Source organism: Typopeltis vanoorti, chromosome 13 (assembly GCF_054136105.1).
Source record: "Typopeltis vanoorti isolate ZY-2024b chromosome 13, IOZ_Tvanoo_1.0, whole genome shotgun sequence".
NCBI lineage: Eukaryota > Metazoa > Arthropoda > Arachnida > Uropygi > Thelyphonidae > Typopeltis > Typopeltis vanoorti.
This window is the reverse complement of record NC_143561.1, coordinates 97,028,537-97,049,616: the sequence shown is the minus strand read 5'-3', so window position 1 is coordinate 97,049,616 and position 21,080 is coordinate 97,028,537. Positions and strand designations below refer to the sequence as shown.

General features: G+C 35.0%; 1 protein-coding gene across 3 annotated transcripts in view; it reads left to right on the top strand.

Annotated features, from left to right (window-relative positions):
- The window catches only part of LOC150100402 (testis-expressed protein 10 homolog), a 172,111-nt gene that overhangs the window by 67,481 nt on the left and 83,550 nt on the right, over positions 1 to 21,080 (top strand). For all 3 annotated transcript variants that reach the window (XM_090402792.1, XM_090402790.1, XM_090402791.1), the window contains exons 6-7: positions 10,783 to 10,987; positions 18,994 to 19,126. In XM_090402792.1, the coding sequence (XP_090258918.1) occupies positions 10,783 to 10,987; positions 18,994 to 19,126 (338 nt within the window). The remainder of the gene's footprint in view (positions 1 to 10,782; positions 10,988 to 18,993; positions 19,127 to 21,080) is intronic.

The window sequence follows — 21,080 nt, the reverse complement described above, 5'->3', positions numbered from 1 at the left end:
GTCCAATTCCCCATTCTGATATTACCCACATCACTCTACTTGAGACTGCCTGCCATTCAATAAGATTAGCCTCATATTTAGTGTTGAATACTATGCTACTCCTTCTTTTCCTTGATTGTTATTGCCTGAATATAACATTTTGTATTTATTGCTCAGAAAGATATCACCAGCTTTTGTCTTTTGTTTCAGTCACCCCTATTATGTCGATCTGGCTTATCTAATTCCTCAGCTAGCTCCATTTCTTTGCCATTCAGGCTTCTTATGTTGATAGTACCGAACTTTAACTCTGGTGATGTTGGGGTGACTTTTCACTGTTAACCCTGGTTCCCTGGCAAAAACAACGGGGGCCTTGTGTAACCGGGCGACGCTCCAGCCGACATCAAAATTTGTCGTCTTGTACCATCATTTTGTATATTGGTTTAAGCCTATAAGAATACAATTTGGGTAGCTAAATCCCGAATTGCCAGCCCATCCTCGTTCGTTTAGTATCGATGTAGATACCCAATAGGGTGCACCACGAGAAGGTCAGAAGCCCTGGTCGGTTCTCCACATTCCTTTAAAGGCTATGTGGAGGTCTCCTCTCAGTTATACAGCTTTGACCATTAAAGATGTTGAAAGTTTATTTTTGCACTTGGTTAGACTATAATAAAATTAGTTTAATCCTTTATCCAAGTGTAAGCAAACAAAGTTTGCACCTGAAAATATCTTCAGGACTGAGGTAAGGTAGTACAACACCAAGCAACTCGTAGTTGCTTGGTGTTGTACTACCTCAAACCATTTGTTCAAATGAACAAGCTCTTAACCACGAATATGAGACCATCAAACATACCTTTATAAAAAATGGATACAGTATAAAAACTATTCACAAGATCCTCCACAGAGATACCACCAATAACAAAAAAGATTTCAAGAATGCTATTGCTATACCATATGTTAGAGGCATTTCTGAAAAAAATAGACAGAACACTACACAAATACATCATCAAAACACCTTTAAACCCCTGACAAAATTAAGACACCTACTCAGTTCCTCCGAGGATCCCCTGCCACACCTAGCCCACCCAAGGGTTTACAAAATAGATTGCACATGTAACATACCATACATAGGGGAAACAGGGTGAACCATCCCAATCAGAAAGGATGAACACAAACGACACATAAAATACCTCCATTTTGGAAAAACCGGCCTTTCTGACCACACACTCCAAACATACTACAGAATTGATTGGAAAGGTACCAAGTCCCTACACCGCATCAAAACCTGGTCCGAGTGGAAATTCAAGGAAGCATGTGAAATGCTCAAACATGATCCGAATCTGAATAAAAATGATGGTCTAACCATTCCAAGAATGTGGAGGACCCATCTGCAACCTTCATAGCAACCACGAAGAAAAATCTCAATACAAGAAGACTTGGTGAAGTGTTTTTTTTTTTTTTTTTTTTTTTCCTGAACATTCAATAGTAACCTGTACTGTATAAATCCAGAAGATAATCTTAGTATAACAATATAAACTGTATAATTCCAGAAGAATCCTAGTACGTGAGGACTTTATAGCAGAGTTTATTGTAGTTTTTATTGGTAATTTTTTATTTTTTATTTATTTATTTTTTTTATCACTAGAGGGCAGGCTAAGAAAAAAGATTAGTTAACAACATAGATGTAATTTACCTGTATAGAGTGCAACAGCATGTAGCTTGGTTCTTATACACATGTATCCTTCTGATGATGACCTCAATACAGGAGTCGAAACGTCAAGTTATTATTTTATTATTAATCAGTAAATTAAATTTACTTAATTAAATTTACTAAATAAAACTTAATGCATAACATTATACATATCCGCAAGGAGATGTGTTTTGCATTATGGGAGATACTGAGATAGGAGTGATGGTAGCTTGGCCATCTTTGCTAAAAGTTACCTGGTGTTGTACTACCTTACCTCAGTCCTGAAGATATTTTCAGGTGCATACTTTGTTTGCTCACACTTGGATAAAGGATTAAACTAAATTTATTATTTCTCCTGGGTTCCCACTAATAGGCTCTAATATTTTTCGGAACAGTGCATCGAAAAATTAAATATCAGGCGGCACTCTATTAACATTTTAACAATGCATTTACTGGTGTTGTACTACCTTACCTCAGTCCTGAAGATATTTTCAGGTGCATACTTTGTTTGCTCACACTTGGATAAAGGATTAAACTAAATTTATTATTTCTCCTGGGTTCCCACTAATAGGCTCTAATATTTTTCGGAACAGTGCATCGAAAAATTAAATATCAGGCGGCACTCTATTAACATTTTAACAATGCATTTATTTACCATAAAACAATTTACACTATTATTTCATCAAAGAAAAAAAATGCTTATTTTAACTCTAAATATCACAATTATGTTAAGATTCCCTTTCAATTTATGATAATCATGTCACATAAATATCCACTCCTATCCAATATCAAGTTTCTATTCTAAGCAATTATACTATTAACAAACTGTTGCTCCTTATCTGTTATACACACAAGAATATCATTACACATAAAAATTCGATACCTCTGATACTAAGATAATACCCTAGACAAAGTGCACCATTAACAAACTGTTACTCTCTGACTGTTACACACATAATCTTCTATTACTTATTAAACATTTTACATCCAACCATTAACTTTGCTCAAATTCAGCAGTTTAATCTTAACAGTCCTCTAATAAAGTTCTCCCATAATTCACAAAATTGAAGAAAAAAAATTGAACTCGCTTTAGGGCTGCTACCCACTGCATATTTCCATTCCCTTCGGATTGGAGTCCTGACCTTTTCCTCCCACATCAGTTTTTCTCTCCCTTTTTATGGCACTGATAGATTTACTGACGTCTTCTGTTGGGACGCTGTCCTCCCGGCACTCGGGCAAAGATTTTCGGCTTGAGAAGTACTTGCGTGCTTTAAACTAATCGAGCAATTCTTTCCCACTTGAAAATTTCTCTGTTCGGACGATAGCTCCCGGCGAAGGTTTGTCATCAGATCAATGCTTTACCTGGTGGATCGGCTCCGGTCATCTTTCTTTCAGACCACTGGCATGACTTCTCCTGAAGTCGCGTCCTCAATGGCTTACATCCGACGGATGACCTATGGATAACCAATACTTGAATTTCCGGCTAACATCTTTTATTCCCCTTCTTTCGGATGCCTGCATGAAGACATGGGACCCCGAAATTTTGGCGCGATCCCTTGTTCTTTCCTTGACACTGACTCTTTCTTTGATCTTCTTCTACACTCCTTTAATCGTATTTGTTTCAGGCAGCGGAAGTGTGTCTGAAGTTTGTCGGTCTGTCTGACACTAACCTTGAGTGTTTACTGGTGGAATTCACAAACAACTTTCACATATCCTTATAAGGAGCTGATATACAAAGTTTTCTGGTGGCAAGGTATGGCCTTTGTGTAATACAATCTAGAATTTTCCTTTTTAGGGCAGTAAGTACAGACAATTCCCATAGGGATTATTATTTAAATTAACGAAGTGTTTTAAATATACATAGACATACAGGTTATTTTTAGAACATCCTTACAGGGCTTGACCTCTGTAAAAATTGATGAAAATGCAATTTTCAAAATTGTCATTTTGAAGCTACGTCGAATTTTTACAGTATGACATGAATGAGTTACACCATTACTAACTTTCAAACAACAATTTTCCTAAAAATTGATCTGTTATCTGTCAATGACTCCAACATTACCAGCTCTTATATTTGTCTTCTAAGGCACTTTGTGATGTGACCACATCTTGGTCTTCCTCTTTGTCTTTTTCTCTGCCAATCTGACAAAGAACACTTAATTTACTAATCTTTCCTTTTCCATTCTGTTCAAGTGACCTTACCAACTTAGATTAGCTTTGCTAACACATTCCTGAATACTAACGATGCCAAGTGCTTTCTAATATCCACATTTTTTAATACCAAACTGCCATTGATGCCATCTGTGGTGTCTAGTCTTTGATCAAGTGTTTTATTTCTAATACAGCTGACAGATCTGAAAGTTGAAATTGGTTTGAACACTGACTTGTATAGAATTAGTTAAGTGTTTTGACTAATTTTTCTTACTGCATATAAATTTATTCAGCTGACTTCCTACCATACCAGCTTTACTAATTCTATTTTCTATTTAATTTACATCTTCACTAAAAATTGTGCCTAAATAGCTGAAATGTGCTACTTGTTTTATGGGTTTCGCCATTCGGGATACAGTCGATATTTTCTGTTCACACTTATTTTCATAGTTAAGGTCTGTTTATTGTTGATTTTCATACCAAGTTTATTCAATTTAGTCAGAGAATCTTGCAGACCTGTACTGGATTTATCTGTGTGATGTTAATCTCTGCTCTGCATAAAGTAAAGAGCTGAGATTAATATTACCAATTTTGATATTAGATTTAATACCACTCTCCTTCATAATGTGATCATATAGAAAATGAATAAGAGTGAAGATAATGTTCATGCTAAGGATTTTTCACAAAATGGATCTCAATATTACAGTAAAATAGCTTTAAAACGCATTATGTTAAGTAATATAACAGTTTAAAATTTTCTGTAAACATTTTTGGAATGAAAGTATCGGAAAATTTTTTTTTTAATTAGAGATTAATCTTTAGTACATATTTTATATTTCATTGTGGTGCCTTTTTCTTTTTCCTTCAAAGTTTCTTTTTGAATTTTTTGTGTGAAATTCTTTTCCCAGGTCATCTCTGTACAACATCCAACAATAATCTGCCATCATGTTGACATTCCACCTACCCTGGTACCTTCTTTCCATCACCTTGATGTCTTGGTAGAATCACTCTCCTTGCCCTTTGCTGACAGTTCCCAGAGTCTCAGGAAAGTAGTCTAAATGAGAGTTGAGAAAGTGCACTTTTAAGCTTATGGAGCATTCAAATCCTTGAATTTCTGTAGCATGTCTTCCACAGTCATTTTATAGTTGGGGTCCTTGTGATTTCCTAAAACTTTGGTCACCACCTCTTTCAAAACTTTCCACACTTCTTTTTCAACAATTCCATTTTTTCTTCAAATAGTTTATCTTTCATAAATTTCCTGATGTCTGGACCGATAAAAATACCTTCTTTCAATTTTGCTGTAGATAATCTTGGAAATTTTGCACAGATGTATTTAAAACACTCTCCTTCTTTCGACAAAGCCTTGACAAATTGCTTCATCAATCCCAGCTTTTTGTGAAGCGGGGGTAAAAGGATTTTTTCCCAAGCAACCAAAGTTCATGTAACACATTTTTACTTCCAGGTTCTAATGTGACTCCTTCTGGCCATTCCTTCTTGATCCAATGTTGCTCTTGATCTTGGCTGTCCCACTTGCACAAAAAGCATGGGTATTTGGTGTATCCTCTTTGTTGTCCCCAAACCATAGATATGACTTTTAGATCACCGCAAACTGTCCATCCATGATCATTGTACTTAAGTTTGCTGAGAATGAAGGCTAAATTTTTGTATCGTTCTTTCAAATGCATGGAATGTGCTACTGGTACTGAAGCATACTTATTGTAATTATGGAGAAGCACAACCTTGAGGCTTCTTTTTGAGGAATCGATAAACAACCTCCAATAGATGACTTCATATTTTACGGTGAATTTGCTTATCAATCCAGGAATATCGCTTCAGTAAACTAAATCACCTTCCTCTGAAAAGTAAGGAAGAAAATCTCTTTCTCTATATCTAAACCATGAGAAAGAAGTGCCAAAGGCTAACAAATGCTTTTTGTTTAGTCTCGATCCCAGCAGTCCTGCAGATTCCTTAGGAAGACCCAAATCTCAGACCAAGTCTTTTAAATCGGTCTGTGAAAAAAGTTCAGGTGGACCAGTATCTTTGTATTCATCATCATTGAAATCTTCAACTTCTTCGTTTAAATCGCTGCTGACTGGTTCTTCTAAAATTTGTGGAGGTGTTGGCATGGGTATTTCAGGACCATGTTCCACTTGGCGTATTGCAGATGGTAAATTAGAATAGGAAATGTGCTTTTTTTATTTTTCACATTAAAATGTTTGAACATTCAAAGAACAGAAGTAACAGTCATCGGTATGGTTGCACGGTTCCCATCATACCATGGGAATTCCGAAACTGAAAGATTTTTGTTCTCCCTTTGACCACCTTCTAAGTTCTTCTACACAAATGGAACATACTATATGTGGCACCCACAGCTTATCTAAGTCACCAAGTTTCATCCCAAAATACGCATACTACACTTTTTTCATGAAATCTGTAATGTTTCTTCATTGTTGTTTTTTTTTACCACTAACACCCCACATATGTAAACTCCCAGCAAAGGTTGGTCGATTGGTAGAGCCTCTGCTACTAATGACTCGCAAAAAGTTAAGCAAGTTTGAGCGTGGTTAGTAGTTGGTAGGGATTCAATCGTTCGATGCTGTTGGTACACTCTTTTCCTCTATGAGTCCTTGGACTCCCTGGAGGTGTCACATAATAATAATAAAATCTGTAATGTTTCTTCGTTGTTTTTTTACCACTAACTCCCCTCATATGTAACAGAAAATGTTAGGTGAATTTTTGCAACCTCTTGAAGCCATTACAAACACCACTTAAAACACAAATTTTAAATGGCATCAACACTATTACACGACACTGTGTAAAAACATTAAAAAAAATCACAAACACATTAAATTAAATCTTCATACTAACTTAGAAATATGATAGCCTTAGTAGTCAACAAAGTTCAACTAAAGAATCACACAAGAAAATGTGTCTGTGACAACAGGAAAGTCATCCGTCTCTGCGAATCAGATTCAAAGTAGCCACCTGTACTTTTATCTACATTCCTCTCTCCCTCCCTCTCCTATCTTAAGAATGAGAAGTTTCATCATGGAAATTTCTTTATTTACCATAAAAAGGCATTTCAAAAAAGCACTTATACAACTAATTAGCTGTAAATAAAGTTGAATGAAAATAAATATCAATGCGCTGAATTTAAATCCAAATACTACTAATAAAAACGATAAAATTAGAAATTGAGTAAAATTGGTGGGTGATGGAATTTTTTTACTATTTTTTCTGAACTCAGCACCTAAAAATCTATAAGAATCAATTATTACTTCTCAGACAACTTTTCCATTCCAGGCCTGTGTAACCAGTCCATGTCCTGAGCAGAAATCCAACATTTATTTGGCATTATTATTAGCTTTGCTCTTTTCTCTAAATTTTCCCAAAATATTTTTGTATGTCTGACAATCATTTCTTACTCAATCTCAAATTGCCAGCCCATCCTTGTTTGTTCAGTATCCAGGTAGATACCTAATGAGAGTGCACAATGAGGAGGTGGGGATTGAACATTAGGTCAGAAGCACTGGTCAGTTCTCTGTATTCCTTTAAAGGCTACATGAAGGTAGGTCTCCTCCCAGTTATCTAGTTTTGACTTTTAAGCACTTAAATGTTAAAAGGCTTGTAGTGTGAGGGTTGTTCGATAAGGTCGTGCAAAAATAAAGAAAACATAATTTTTTTGGGACAAACATTTTTTATTTTTCAACATAGTCTCCTTTGAGGTCTATACACTTAGTCCAACAATGCTCGAGTTTTTTGATCCCGTCCATATAGTATGATTTGTCCAACTCTTCAAAATAGTCAGTTGTTTTGGCAATCATCTCATCGTTTGATGAAAATCTCTTTCCTGCCAGCCATTTTTTCATGTTTGGAAACAGATTGTAGTCCGAGGGAGCCAAATCTGGAGAGTATGGGGGGTGGGGATGCGAAAGGACTTCATAGCATAAATCGAAAAATTTTGCATTTTTTTTACGTTAAAAAAAAAAGAAGTTTTTTTTACTTTTGATCCCGTGTGAACAAACATGGTACCCATCTTGCAGATAGTTTTTTCATATGTAAATGTTCACGTAAAATATTATGTACGTGGTCATTTGAGGCCCACAGCCTTAGCAATTTCACGCACCTTCACTCTTCTATAATCCATCACCATATCATGGATTTTTTCAATAATTTCTGGAGTAGTGACCTCAACAGGGCGTCCAGAACGTTCAGCGTCACTTGTGCTCATATGGCCACTTAGAAAGTTACTAAACCACTTATAAACCATTCTAATCAAAAGTACAGACTCAGCATAATGTTTATCAAGCTTAGCTTTGGTAACGAGAAGTTTCATGGAACATCTTGAGAGGAAATTTTTAGGTAATGTGAATAGTCCAGATCTATATAGCAATATTCAGTTTAACTAATGCATTCAGAGAGCTTTTGGAATGAATAGCTCTGAACTAATAGATGGAGGAATAATGTGTTTGATGAAAAGATTTGGTGAAAATGAATCAGATTGTTGAAGCTCTCTCAGTGTTCGATACTTTTACATAGCCTCAAAGGTCCTGCAAGATTTTGGGAAGGAAGAAACTAAGATTTCGAGTAAACATTTCAACAAATATTTTGATAATATTTAATATAATAATGAAGTAACAGTCCCAATAAATTTGAAAGAATGGTATGAGTTCAAAGTCATGTGAAATCATTTAAACATACAAGATATTTTGGAAGAACAATAAGTAATAAGGATGGGTTTACATTTCTCTCAAAACTGCTTGAAATTGTTGTGTTTTATTTTATCAGCAGGTACTTCATCATGTGAGTGTGGTTTTAGTCAAATGAATCGAATAAAAGTGAAGTTGAAGTAAACAATGAATCCCTTCATTGAATGATTTATTGATGGTACACATTAATGGCCACTTAATACCAGATTTATTCCAGATAAACTAGTGGATAAGTGGTATTTTGCCACCAAGAAAAGACACACTGGAGAACATAAGAATCCCTTATGTAAATGAAGAGTGTTGGTGGCATATATTTTAAACTCATATGATTTAGGAGAGGATATTTCAATATAATTATGTGAAGTGTATTAAAAAAATAAAGACTATTACTTATCATTTGTCACAAAGACTATCACTTTTGTTTTTAAAACGACTATAAAAATATTTATATAAATTAGTAAATATAAATAAGTGAGTAAATGTTTTTTGTGACTAGAGATTTTAAGTTGCATATTTGAAGCACTGGTATTATTATTATTTCATCCTTTCCCCAAGAGATTAAAATTAAGATTGGCAATGGCATAAACTGTAACTGTAAAATGTTCTAGGCTAAATTCATGATTTAGAGGGGGAAACTAGATCAACTAGCGAAAAAAAAAAAAAAAAAAAAAAAAAAAAACCAAATATCAACATTTGGCCATGTACTGGCTATTACCACTGCGACAACAACTGAAACATTTGATTCAGCTTCTTAAATTTGCAATATTAAATAGGATGTCATGTGAAGGATTACTAGAATAATCCTTCTCAGTACCAGTATGATTAAAACATTAATTCTAATTACATAAATTAACCAGTCTGTATCAGTTAATGCAGACATTTTTTATTTTCATATATTTCAATTGTTTTATTTATAATTTGCTCCCTATCCATCACATTTATGTTTCATTCTTAGAGCTCTGCTTCCACTAAACCTTTGAAGAAGGTCATTCTATATATTTTCCACCATAACCATTAAAAAAAAAGTTCCATATACAGTAATCTGTCCTTCAGAACAATGATCCTTCAATTAAACAATGCTTGAATGTAACTTATTTCTGGTGCAGCACCATCTGTACCAGATTTTACTTCAGTTATCAGAATGCACATTGCCATCCTAATATGGTCAGATAAATGGTAGATTATTATATATGATTTCTGTTAGTTGGTTCTGACTCGGCCAGTTACACTAGAGATGGGATATCCATGATATTAAGTCAACCCTTACCCTGTTAGTTACATTCAGCAAACTGCAATTATTCAAGTCTCTTACTTCTGTGATATAATCTCTCAAATACAGTTAATAAATCATTTCTGTACATATACCTTCAGTTTTTTATAGTCTATTAGAAATCTGGTTAACCAAATCTGAGAGCCATAATACAAAACTGGCCAGAGTTTACATGTCATTACATATATTGAATATTGTTATATTACATTCCACTGCATTGCATAGCACAGAATTCTTGCATAAGATCTGTGTAATTGCTTTAGTTCTATAATTTGTATGCAGAATTAAGTATCTTAAATTATACAAATTGAACTCAGTGCAGTGTATTAAGAATTCTACGTCTTTCACTATACACTGTATGCATATTGATATCTTTTGGATAAAAGTTTTTAATATATGCAGCATGAATTGCTTTAACAAACCAATATCTAAGCTGGTAAAAAATTTTATTAAACATCTTGCTTCATTAATTAGCATGTTTATTTATGTATAATGTAAGCACAGTGATAAAACTAAATCCCTCTTTTCATTATTATGCCAAAATGAAGGAAGCAATTAAAAATTTCACACCTGTCATAATATTAGGGATTTATAATGATAATTACTATTTTAACTTTCAGCTGGCGTGAGTGGATAGTCTCTCTCTCTGCAACTAACAGGCTATGGATTTTAATCCTAGTGATTTGCATTGCCTCTCTTGTTTATTGAATACATAAAATAACTTGGGTAGTGTTTAAAGAAACAAATTAGATATGATTGCTAAATTTTTAAAAAAAAATCAGAATTAAAGTTTGTTTTTGAGAAATTTCCAAACAATTCTACATATGAAATGACAGTGATAGCATATCATTTGCATGTTAATAGTTACTAGTTTAATGTTCGAATTGTGTTTATTCATACAGAAATCCTGTTTTGTGCTTAACCTTACAATCTGTGATATTTTAATAGTTACTAGTTTAATGTTGGAATTGTGTTTATTCATACAGAAATCCTGTTTTGTGCTTAACCTTACAATCTGTGATGTTTTCACTCTAATGGTATCAATGAAAAATATAAAATCAAGGCATCAGTATAAGAAGATAATAGAGTTCTTAAATCAAGCTATTAAAAAGGATCAGATTTCAGGTGTTGCTGAAGTATCACTACTGGTTAAAGTGCTCCATAGACTTGCACAGGATAAAGACTGCTTTGGTGAGGAGTTTTGTTTATCGTAATCAAAGTTAATTAGAGAAGTTAATATTACATTTTTTAACTTATTTTAATTTAAACTGAATACATTATCAATTGACTTTACAATTAAACTATCTATGAACTGATATTTTTGAACAGATGGTGAATCAGTAATAAATTATACCATATCTTAAAGTTCCCTATTTCGTTTTGTATTCTCAAATTTTTGAAAAATTTAACTCTTCTTTTACAAGAAAGATTTAATCTTTTAAAAAACAAAAATGCAAGATTATAACAAAAAAAATGGGTGTAAAACAAGTGAAACACTTGTTTTTATCATCAATAGCATAATTAGGAAAATGAATAACTTCTTAGATAAAGTAAAAGTGGACACATAGTTTCATGAAAATGGCCAAAAGACTAAAACCTCTCATTCTTTCCCCATGAGTGAGGTCTGATGTCCCATTTTCCCTTACATGTTAAGCTCATTGGCCTGTCATAATCAAGTAATTTAACTTCTTGGAAACCTGATCACATAATAGCCAGCTTGCCTGTTTTGCATTTTGCAGTAAATAAAAACCTGAGCTTCTGAAGAAAGAAAAGGGAAAAAAAACAGCCACCTCTGTGTGAGACCAGATAACTCATCTTCAGTTGAATAGGATTCAAACTAGACAGGATTCAAACCTAGGTATTTCCATCCGAAGGGTATCATTGAAATCAAGTGAGCTATGGAGGCTCATTGGAGAAGTACAAAACTCAAATTTAATTTTTAACTAAATTACATGTATTTTAATCTGTTTTTAAAATTTTAATGTGTGTTTCATTTTAATTATTCTCATCATCATTATTATCAATTTCTTGAATATATTTTCAAGAGATGTTACAGAATACTTTGATTATTCATCACACTTAAAATTTCTTGGATAATTTCTCTTCAACATTGCTTCCAAATTGGTCTGATTTTTGTTTAATTTTTATTTGATCATCTTTTACTTTTCTTTCTTCTGAGGCAGCTTGTAACTGCTGTGTGTCATTTTTTTTTCTACTATTTTTGCTTCGAATTTCTAGTTTGAATATTCAAAGTAATCCCAGAACAGAGCTGATCTAGGAGGACCATAAAAATCATTTGCTTGACTACTGAGGAATTTTTCCTAGTCTGACTTAAGTCACATTTGCAGAAATTTCCAGATCAGAATTAAGCACGCACGCACGCACACACACAAAAAAAGAACATCTTAGTGACATGGCCCATAAAAGGAAGAAAAAATCAGGCCTAGTTACAGGTCTCTTCCACAAACCAGAACATAAGATGGATACAACCATGATGCCTTATATAATTTCTCACTATAATGTATCAAAGAATAAACCAAAGCAGTTTACTCACATGGTCCTCACAGTAGGAATTGATACCCTTACATGATGTAGGTGCTTACCATATTGAAAAATATTAATGTAAATACAACAGTAGGACTGAATGGCGTGTCAGTCCATTGTCCACGAGAATGTGCAAGAGGCCTAGCAGTACCTCTGACAAAGGTTGTTCAGTTTAAGTCCCAGCTCTATCAAGATTCCAAGAAAGTGTTAAGAGGGTAAGATAGCTTGTTACATAAAGATGACTCCAAGATAGAAGTAGAAAATTTCCGACCAGTTAATATCAGGAGTAGTGGTTAAGGTATTGAAAAAGTTACTAGGTTAACTTTTTATTAATTGAAAAAGTTACAGGTAAACTTCAGCTGTGGGTGGATAGGAATATGATACTCCAGTGAATAGCATGACTTTGTGAAAGGTAGGTCCTTACCTGGCTTAGTAACTTATTTGCATTTTATAATATAGTGACCTCAGAATTGCATAAAGGAAATATTTACATCACAATACTGCTGGACTTTGCAGAGCATTCGTAGAATGCTGCATGGAAAATTTTACTGTAGTGTGGAGTGGAATCAAGGTGAACGAAGGTGACTAGTGGTGTGCCTCAGGGTTCTGTACTAAGACCACTACTGTTTAATAATAATGTATAATAATGATATAGGGAATGATTTAAGGGGGAAGATATCCAGTTGTTTTGCTCGCAGTGCAAAAACTGGGGAGGACAGTAGTTGATATAGGTGATTTACATAAATTGGCAGTGTGGGCAAAGGACAGTGGTTGTTAGTTTGGAGTTGTTTCAAAATGTAAGATAATGCACTTTAGAATGAAAAGATTATATACTTTGTATCATATTGATGATACTGGATTGTAGGAAATTAATGAGGCTGGAAATTTGGAGATGGTGGTTGACAGAAATTTGAAGTTCGGAGGACATATTGTAAAATAGCTGAAAGGATTACTTGGCTATTGAAGAACACATTGACAAGTAAAGATGGGGAGGTTATTATCCCTCTTTATAAGGCTGTGATTTGGCCGCATCTTGACTACTGTGCATTTTGAACACCTTTATTTCTTGGGGATCAGGCAGTGGAGGATTGGATTCAAAGATGAGTGACCAAACTGATGACAGGTCTGTGAAAAGGTTGAGAGTGTGTAGGTTGCAGAGTTTATCTGACAGGTGGAAGAGAGAGGACATGATAGAAACTTATGTTATTTTAAACTTAAGTTATAAAAGGGAATTTATAACACTGACACCAAAAGAAACTTTTCAATATATGATGAGTAGGGTGAGAACTAGAGGTCACATCTGGAAGTTGTGTAAGAGTGTGGGTAGTAAGGTTGCATAGACTAGATTTTTTGTTTGGGGGAGTAGTACATGATTAATAACATGGTACTTCTGTAATTCTTATACCAGTTCCACATTTTTTCCATTGATACTTCTCACACTAATAATGCCTATCTTGAATTATACTGATGTTTAGTTGGAGTTTATTCCAGTAGCTGACATTTTGCTGTTCATCTGCAAAATGTCAGAGCTACTGATCAGTTTTCTGATGATAACAGCAGGGACTTTAATATTTATATATATATATATACAGGGTGTTCGGGATAAATTTGACAGTTTCGTAAGGAAAAAGAAAATCTTCTTTGTATCTATTAAATTTAATGAATTGACAAAAAAACATTACAGGCAGAGTGAGTTAATTACAATACTATCAACAAGATTTACTCAAAATAACCACCATTAGCATCGATCACAGCTTCAATTCTGCTTCGGAACCTCGAACAAGCTCATGCTACAGTCTCCCTGGGAAGGGCCGCAAAAACTGTTTTAATTTTATCCATTAACTGGGCTTTTGTATTACTGGAAGTGCGATTGGTGTCTTTTTCAACTGCGCCCCATACAAAATAATCCATGGGGTTAAGGTCTGGGGAGTTTGGAGGCCAAACATTTGGACTGGTGAAGTCGTAGAAATTTTCAGACAACCATTTTTGACTTTTCCCAGAGGTGTGGCAAGGGGCCGAATCCTGCTGCCATACATACGGCCTACCATTGGCTACCCTTGTTATCCAGGGCTTGACTACAGTTAGCAACTCCACGAACAAAGCCCGAATTCCAATGCCAGGGTTCTTCAACACCTGTTCCTGCAGATTTGCGAGGAATTCTGCTGTACGAACGCAATCAGATCGTCTGCTAGGGATCTTCTTGCTACATCCTCGTAGTCACCATTGCAAGTCTCTAGTTCATGCCTGATTGTTTTTACTGTATTCAGGGAGCATTGGGCAGCAGTCGTAATATCCTTATTTTGATGGCGGGCACGAATCATCATGATACAAGTTATTCTCTTCCATGATTCAGGTGGGTTCCAGCTATCCATCCTTTCTGACATCTTGTATATGAATGAAGAAGGGTCCAAACTTTTAAATGAAGAGAAGTGTGTGTTAATACATGTAACTTACGGAAAAATATAATTAATTATAAATATGTCAAATTTATCCCGAACACCCTGTATATATATATAATGATACTCAGAAATACTGCAAAAAAATTATACTAATACAAGCTTTTTCTATATATTATTATTATTATTAAGAGAGACCTCCAGACAGTCAGAGACTCATCGAGGGAGGCCACATACTGCACACACCAGCTATCATACTTATACTTGAATTCATTCACACTGCTTGCACTCGCAATATCCAATGGCAATCCATTCTAATCACGTACCATCCTCTGAGAGAAAAATCTGGTCCTTAGACCCTTCTTGGCACCCTTCATTCTCAGCTTCCAAGGATGCCCTCTCGTCCTTTCCCCACCCTCCATAAATTGAAAAATCCCATCAATTGAAATCCTGTATGACCCTTTCAGTAGTTTGTAAGTCTCAATCATATCACCCCTCTTTCTCCTAATTGCTAGTGTCTGCAATCTACAAATTCTCCACCTGTCTTCATAATCAGTATTCCACAATCCTGATATCATTTTTAACACTCGCCTTTGTACTCTCTTCAGTATATCAGAATCACATCAGAAACCAGGAGACCAGACTTGCACACAATAGTCCAAGTGAGCTCTTATCAAGGCCTTGTAAAGAGGCAAAATAACATCCTTATCTTTACATGTGAATGTTCATTTCAGCATTGAAATTATCTTTTGAGTTGTATTTGCAATCTTTGCCACATGGCCCCAGAACTTCAACTTCCTATCTATTAACACTCCAAGATCTCTAGCCTCATCTGTTTCTTCTAGCCTAATCCCACCAATATAATACGACATTGGATAGGTAATCATGCCGAAGTGAATGACTTTACATTTACTGACATTGAACTGACACCCATTTTCCCATGCCCACAATTCCAACTTATTCAAATCATTTTGCGAGGACTGCATATCAGCAGCATTCATGATTACCCTATCTTTGCATCATCAGCAAATAACTGTATGTCGCTTGTCAAATCCTTCCCAATATCATTAATGTGCAGATTGAATAACAGTGGACCAAGCACTGATCCTTGTGGTCCACCACTTGTTACCTTAAACCTTGCAGACTCAGATCCCCTGTATACCGCTTTTTGATATCTGTCAGTCAGCCATCCTCTTATCCATGCTAATGTTGTATAACCCAAACCCATTTTCTCCAATTTATGCAGCAGTCTGTCATGTTGTATTCTGTCAAAAGCTTTAGCAAAATCCAAAAGTATCATGGTGTATCCATTCCCCTTATCTTGTTCAATAGTGACATTGTCATAGAATGTGAGCAAGTTGCTAAAACATCACCTTCCCTTAGTAAACCCATGTTGTTAATTGCAAAGTAGAGATTCACTGTCAACCCATTTCTGAGTGTGGGCCCTAATTTTTCCAAATCTTCACCACCACTCCTGAGATACTAATTGGTCGATAGTTTGATACATCGGTCTTTGCACCACCCTTATGCAATGGAATTACCATACATTCCTTCCATTCCTGTGGAATCTTCCCTGTTCTGAGACTCATATTAAACATCCTGGTCAAAGGAATGATCAATTCAGCTGAACACTCTTTTAGCACACATGCTGATATTCCATCAGTCCCTGTTGCTAAATTCTTATTCAGTTTGTGCAACAGCTCTAATACCTCAGCCTCACACACCTGCGTTTCTTCATCTAGTGAAGAGGTAACAATGAGCTCAATGTTGCGTTCACCAGGTTGATAGCTTTTAACCAAATGGACACTCATTAACTGAACAACCTCTTCTGCATCAGTAACTCTCACTCTATCTGGATTTAGAAGAGTTATTCTTTCATATTCATTCTTCCTTTTACTTGCAGCATATCGATAGAATTCTTGTGGGTTGTCTTTCACACGCAGAGCCAGTTTCTTTTCATAATCAGACTTTGCTTTCCGTACCACAGTTGTGACTATTCTAGCCTGCTGCTTATAACATTCATAACGGACGTCATCCTTAAGTAAACGGTATTCCTTCCACACCGTCCTTTTCTTATGAATCTCTTGCTTAATAAGATTACACATCCATTTGACTCCTACTCTATTTAATCTTCGAACTCTCGGGACACATTCTGATATCGCATCATTTAAATATTGTTTAAATGCTTCCCATACACTGTCGATATCCTTTCCATCCAGCAATCGATCCCATTCCACTGAACTCAGTATACTCCTCAGTTGGTCATAATTTCCTGCTTTGTAGTTCAACATGTAACCTTTTCTGAATGGAACATTCATAAACTTAGTCACTTCCCAAGTGAGTACCGCATGATCACTGTCGCCAACTGGAGGCAGAATAGTTACGTCTTTAACTGAAATGCCCTCCCTCTGACACTATAATCAAATCTAGTACTCTTTGACATCGAGTTCCTTCTGTCGCATGCTGCGTGAGGAAGTTGTCCTGCAACAGCTCATTAAATGCATTTTCATTCTTCTCATGAGATTCTACTGCTACCCAATCAATATTTGGATAATTAAAGTCTCCCATTATGATTACTCTTTTTGCGCTCGCCTTTTCTATTTTATGTATTTATATATATAGAAAAAGCTTGTATTATAATATATATATATATATAGAAAAAGCTTGTATTGGTATAATTTCTTTGGTAGGAAACAAGTAACAATGGTAAGTTAAGGGGATAAAAATCCCTTATTGTTTTTCAGCCAGTAAGCGAAACTACGATCTGTAATGTTTCATGCCGACGAACTGTCGGCGTATCCAAGCGTAAGTGACCACTTGGTAGTGCCTCAAAAAAGGTTGAAACCTTTTTTGAGGTCTCGGTCTAGCTACTCACTAATAGACCTCAAAAAAGGTTGAAACCGGTCTGGGTAGTGACCTCCCCTCATAATGTAAAACAGTACTACATCTCCTAAGAGCTGTGTGTTTTTTACATTATGAGAAAATATCAAGAACAGTGAGGGAGCTTGCTCCACCTTTGCAACGAGTTGCCGTGGTGTGGCACTACCAAGTGGTCACTTACGCTTGGATACGCTGACAGTTCGTCCGGCATGAAACATTACAGATCGTAGTTTTCGATCTTAGTTTCGCTTACTGGCTGAAAAACAATAAGGGATTTTTATCCCCTTAACTTATCAACCTCGCCAGAAAAAAATAGCCGTTTGGCTTTTCATCTTAGTTATACTATGTTATAATACAATATAGTGACACACCTTTCTGGCAATCGTATAGCAAAAGTATGTAAGTTCTTTTCACTTAAACTCTGATGATATTCTAGGTCTAGCTACTCACTGATGAGACCTCAAAAAAGGTTGAAACCGGTCTGGGTAGTGACCTCCCCACATAATGTAAAACAGTACTACATCTCCTAAGAGCTGTGTGTTTTTACATTATGAGAAAATATCAAGAACAGTGAGGGAGCTTGCTCCACCTTTGCAATGAGTTGCCGTGGTGTGGCACTACCAAGTGGTCACTTACGCTTGGATACGCCGACAGTTCGTCGGCATGAAACATTACAGATCGTAGTTTTCGATCTTAGTTTCGCTTACTGGCTGAAAAACAATAAGGGATTTTTATCCCCTTAACTTATCAACCTCGCCAGAAAAAAAATAGCCGTTTGGCTTTTCAAGTAACAATGGTGTTCTGATATGTTGATTTTTCATTGCATTTAAGATTGCTCATCTTTCTCAGCAAAATGATGTCGGCATGTTTTATTTTTCCCAGTTTTCTGGCTTTTGATGTTAAGTATTAATGCTACAACTTGGAAACTATTACTTTTTTTCTGCCCACATAAGCAGTAACATTATATATAATGCAGAACACCAGTATAAGGTGCTACACAACAAAATAACACCACTATACAAAACCACTCATTTGTTTCTATAATGCTGTCATAATAACATTATGCTACCTTTTTTTTTTTTGCTGGTGAAGCCTATTTTGACTGATTATGCTAGGTAGAATTATTTCCAACATATTAACAGGTAAAAGTTGAATAGTCAAAAACAGACAAATAATAAAATTTTTGTTGCAAATATTAGATGACATTGGCAACTGGATCATAAAGCATTTGTAGTTGCCTTACGTTCAGTTAAAGTAATTAATTATGTTTTGATATTTTTGGTGATTGTTACCAAACATTTTCAGAATAATCACAAACAAGATGAATAAATTGCTGCATCATTCCACTTTTTATGAAGTAATTTTTCTATTCTTTAGATAATGTTCAGTGTTTGCTGAATTCCATGCTAAAAATTTTTAATATATGGACACCAGAACGAAAAGACAGGAATATTATGTTTGATTTCTTTATGGACATTGTTATTCAGCCAAAATATTGCCATATACTGAAGTAAGTCATCTTTATTCTTTTTGTTAGATTGTGAATTATTTCAAATTCTATTTACACTTATAAATCATCTCTTTCTATGCAGAAAAGTAATAGAAAAACCTAATTTCATAAAATCCTTACAGTAATGACAAATTTTTTTAAAAAATTTGATCTTATTAGTAATTTGTTAATATGTACATAATATAGCTGATGTTAAACAGAAAGGATCGTCTGAGAAATGACTGTGTAAGGGGAACAGTGAAAGTTACGAACTTACGAGCAAAGATACAGGAGGCAAGTTTGAGATGGTTTGGTCATGTGATGAGGAGGGAGAAAGAGTATGTGGGAAGAAAGGTCATGCAGATGGATGTGCAGGGGAGAAGGAAGCATAGACGGTCAAAGAAGAGATGGAGGGAGATGGTGGAGGAGGACTTGAGGATGAAGAACTTGGATGTGGCTACAGCCCAAGACAGGAGGTTGTGGAGGAGACTCACTACAAACAGTGACCCTACTTAAGTGGGAAAAGCTGCAGAATAAGAAGATAGCTGATGTTAAACACATGATAAAAATTAATTAGAAATAAGAAAAGTCTCATTGACTATGTTGATTCTTTGTCTTATTGACATTTTGATTATGTTTTTCCACTGGTTCAGGACACAAGCGTTTACACAAAATTTGAAATTGGAAGTGATCACCAATTAGTGTTGAGCAGGATAAAATTAAATTTAATATTGAAAAGAAGAGTGTGTAAGAAAGTTTTAAAACAAATCAAAGTTGAGCAGCTTTCAGGGATGAACTGTAGAATCAAATACACAAACATTGTTCAGGAAAGAATGAAAGACATTGAAAACAAGAACCAAACCTTGGAGATTCACTGGCTAACCCTGAAGAAAACATTGATTACTTCATTCAGAGAGGCATGTGGCAGTGACAGAAAAATCAGAACTCTATGCTGGGCTTGGGAAGTTAAAGAGGTGCTCAGGTAAAAAAAGAAACTATATCAAAAGTCCCTGGCAAGTAAGTCAGCTTCTGCTCTGAGAGAATACAGAAAAAAATGCAAGAAAGCAAAACACTGTAACTAGTTTTATAGTTATTGTGGGAAGACTGGTAAGATCATAGAAAATAAATATCAGAAGGGTGGTAAAATATTCTGGAAGCTATTGAAAAAGCTCAGAAATGGAGAAAAGAGTACTGTAAAAGAAATCCAAGATAATAAAGGTGACATGAAAACTGAAGATAAAGATATTCTAGATGTCTGGAGGAATTACTTTAAAAGATTGCTAAATGAAATAAGCAGTGACAGCACATGGTAGAAAACACTCATTAGGAAAAAAAAATCAGTAGAAAAAAAATTCCTGTTAGGAATGCAGTCAGAAATTAGAAAAAAAATTCCATTCCTGACAGGGATGTAGTCAGGAATACGTATCAATCCTTGAAGTAGAGAAAGGCATCAAAAACCCAGAATTTGGAAAGGCAGCTGGGACAGATGAAATTTGACCAGAAATGATCATATATGGAGATATAAAAGTTTCACAGTGGCTACACTGAATAATTCAGAAGGCCTGGTGAGTGGGTCAAATTCCAGATGATTGGAGTAGAGCTATCATAGTGGTACTCAAAATTCATAATATGAAACTTAAGGAAGATTAGTTCCATGATTGAGTAATATAATATAAATTTAATTACTTAACATTTTATTTATATGAAAGTCATTATATAGAGTATATACATATTTACAAGAATATATTATTATATTTTGCTAAAGCAAATTACTAAAATACTTATTGAGTCAATTTGGTCACTTGCTGGTAAGCAATTCAAAATGCATAGAAAATTAAGACCAAGGCATGATAATACTTTGACGTATAGTTTTGTTTAAAATGTAGCAATTTTCTTAAAGTAAATTTGGCATTTTGTACTGTATTCAAATTTGTATTTATAATTAAAACTTCTTAAAACTTGGCTGTTGTTTTTC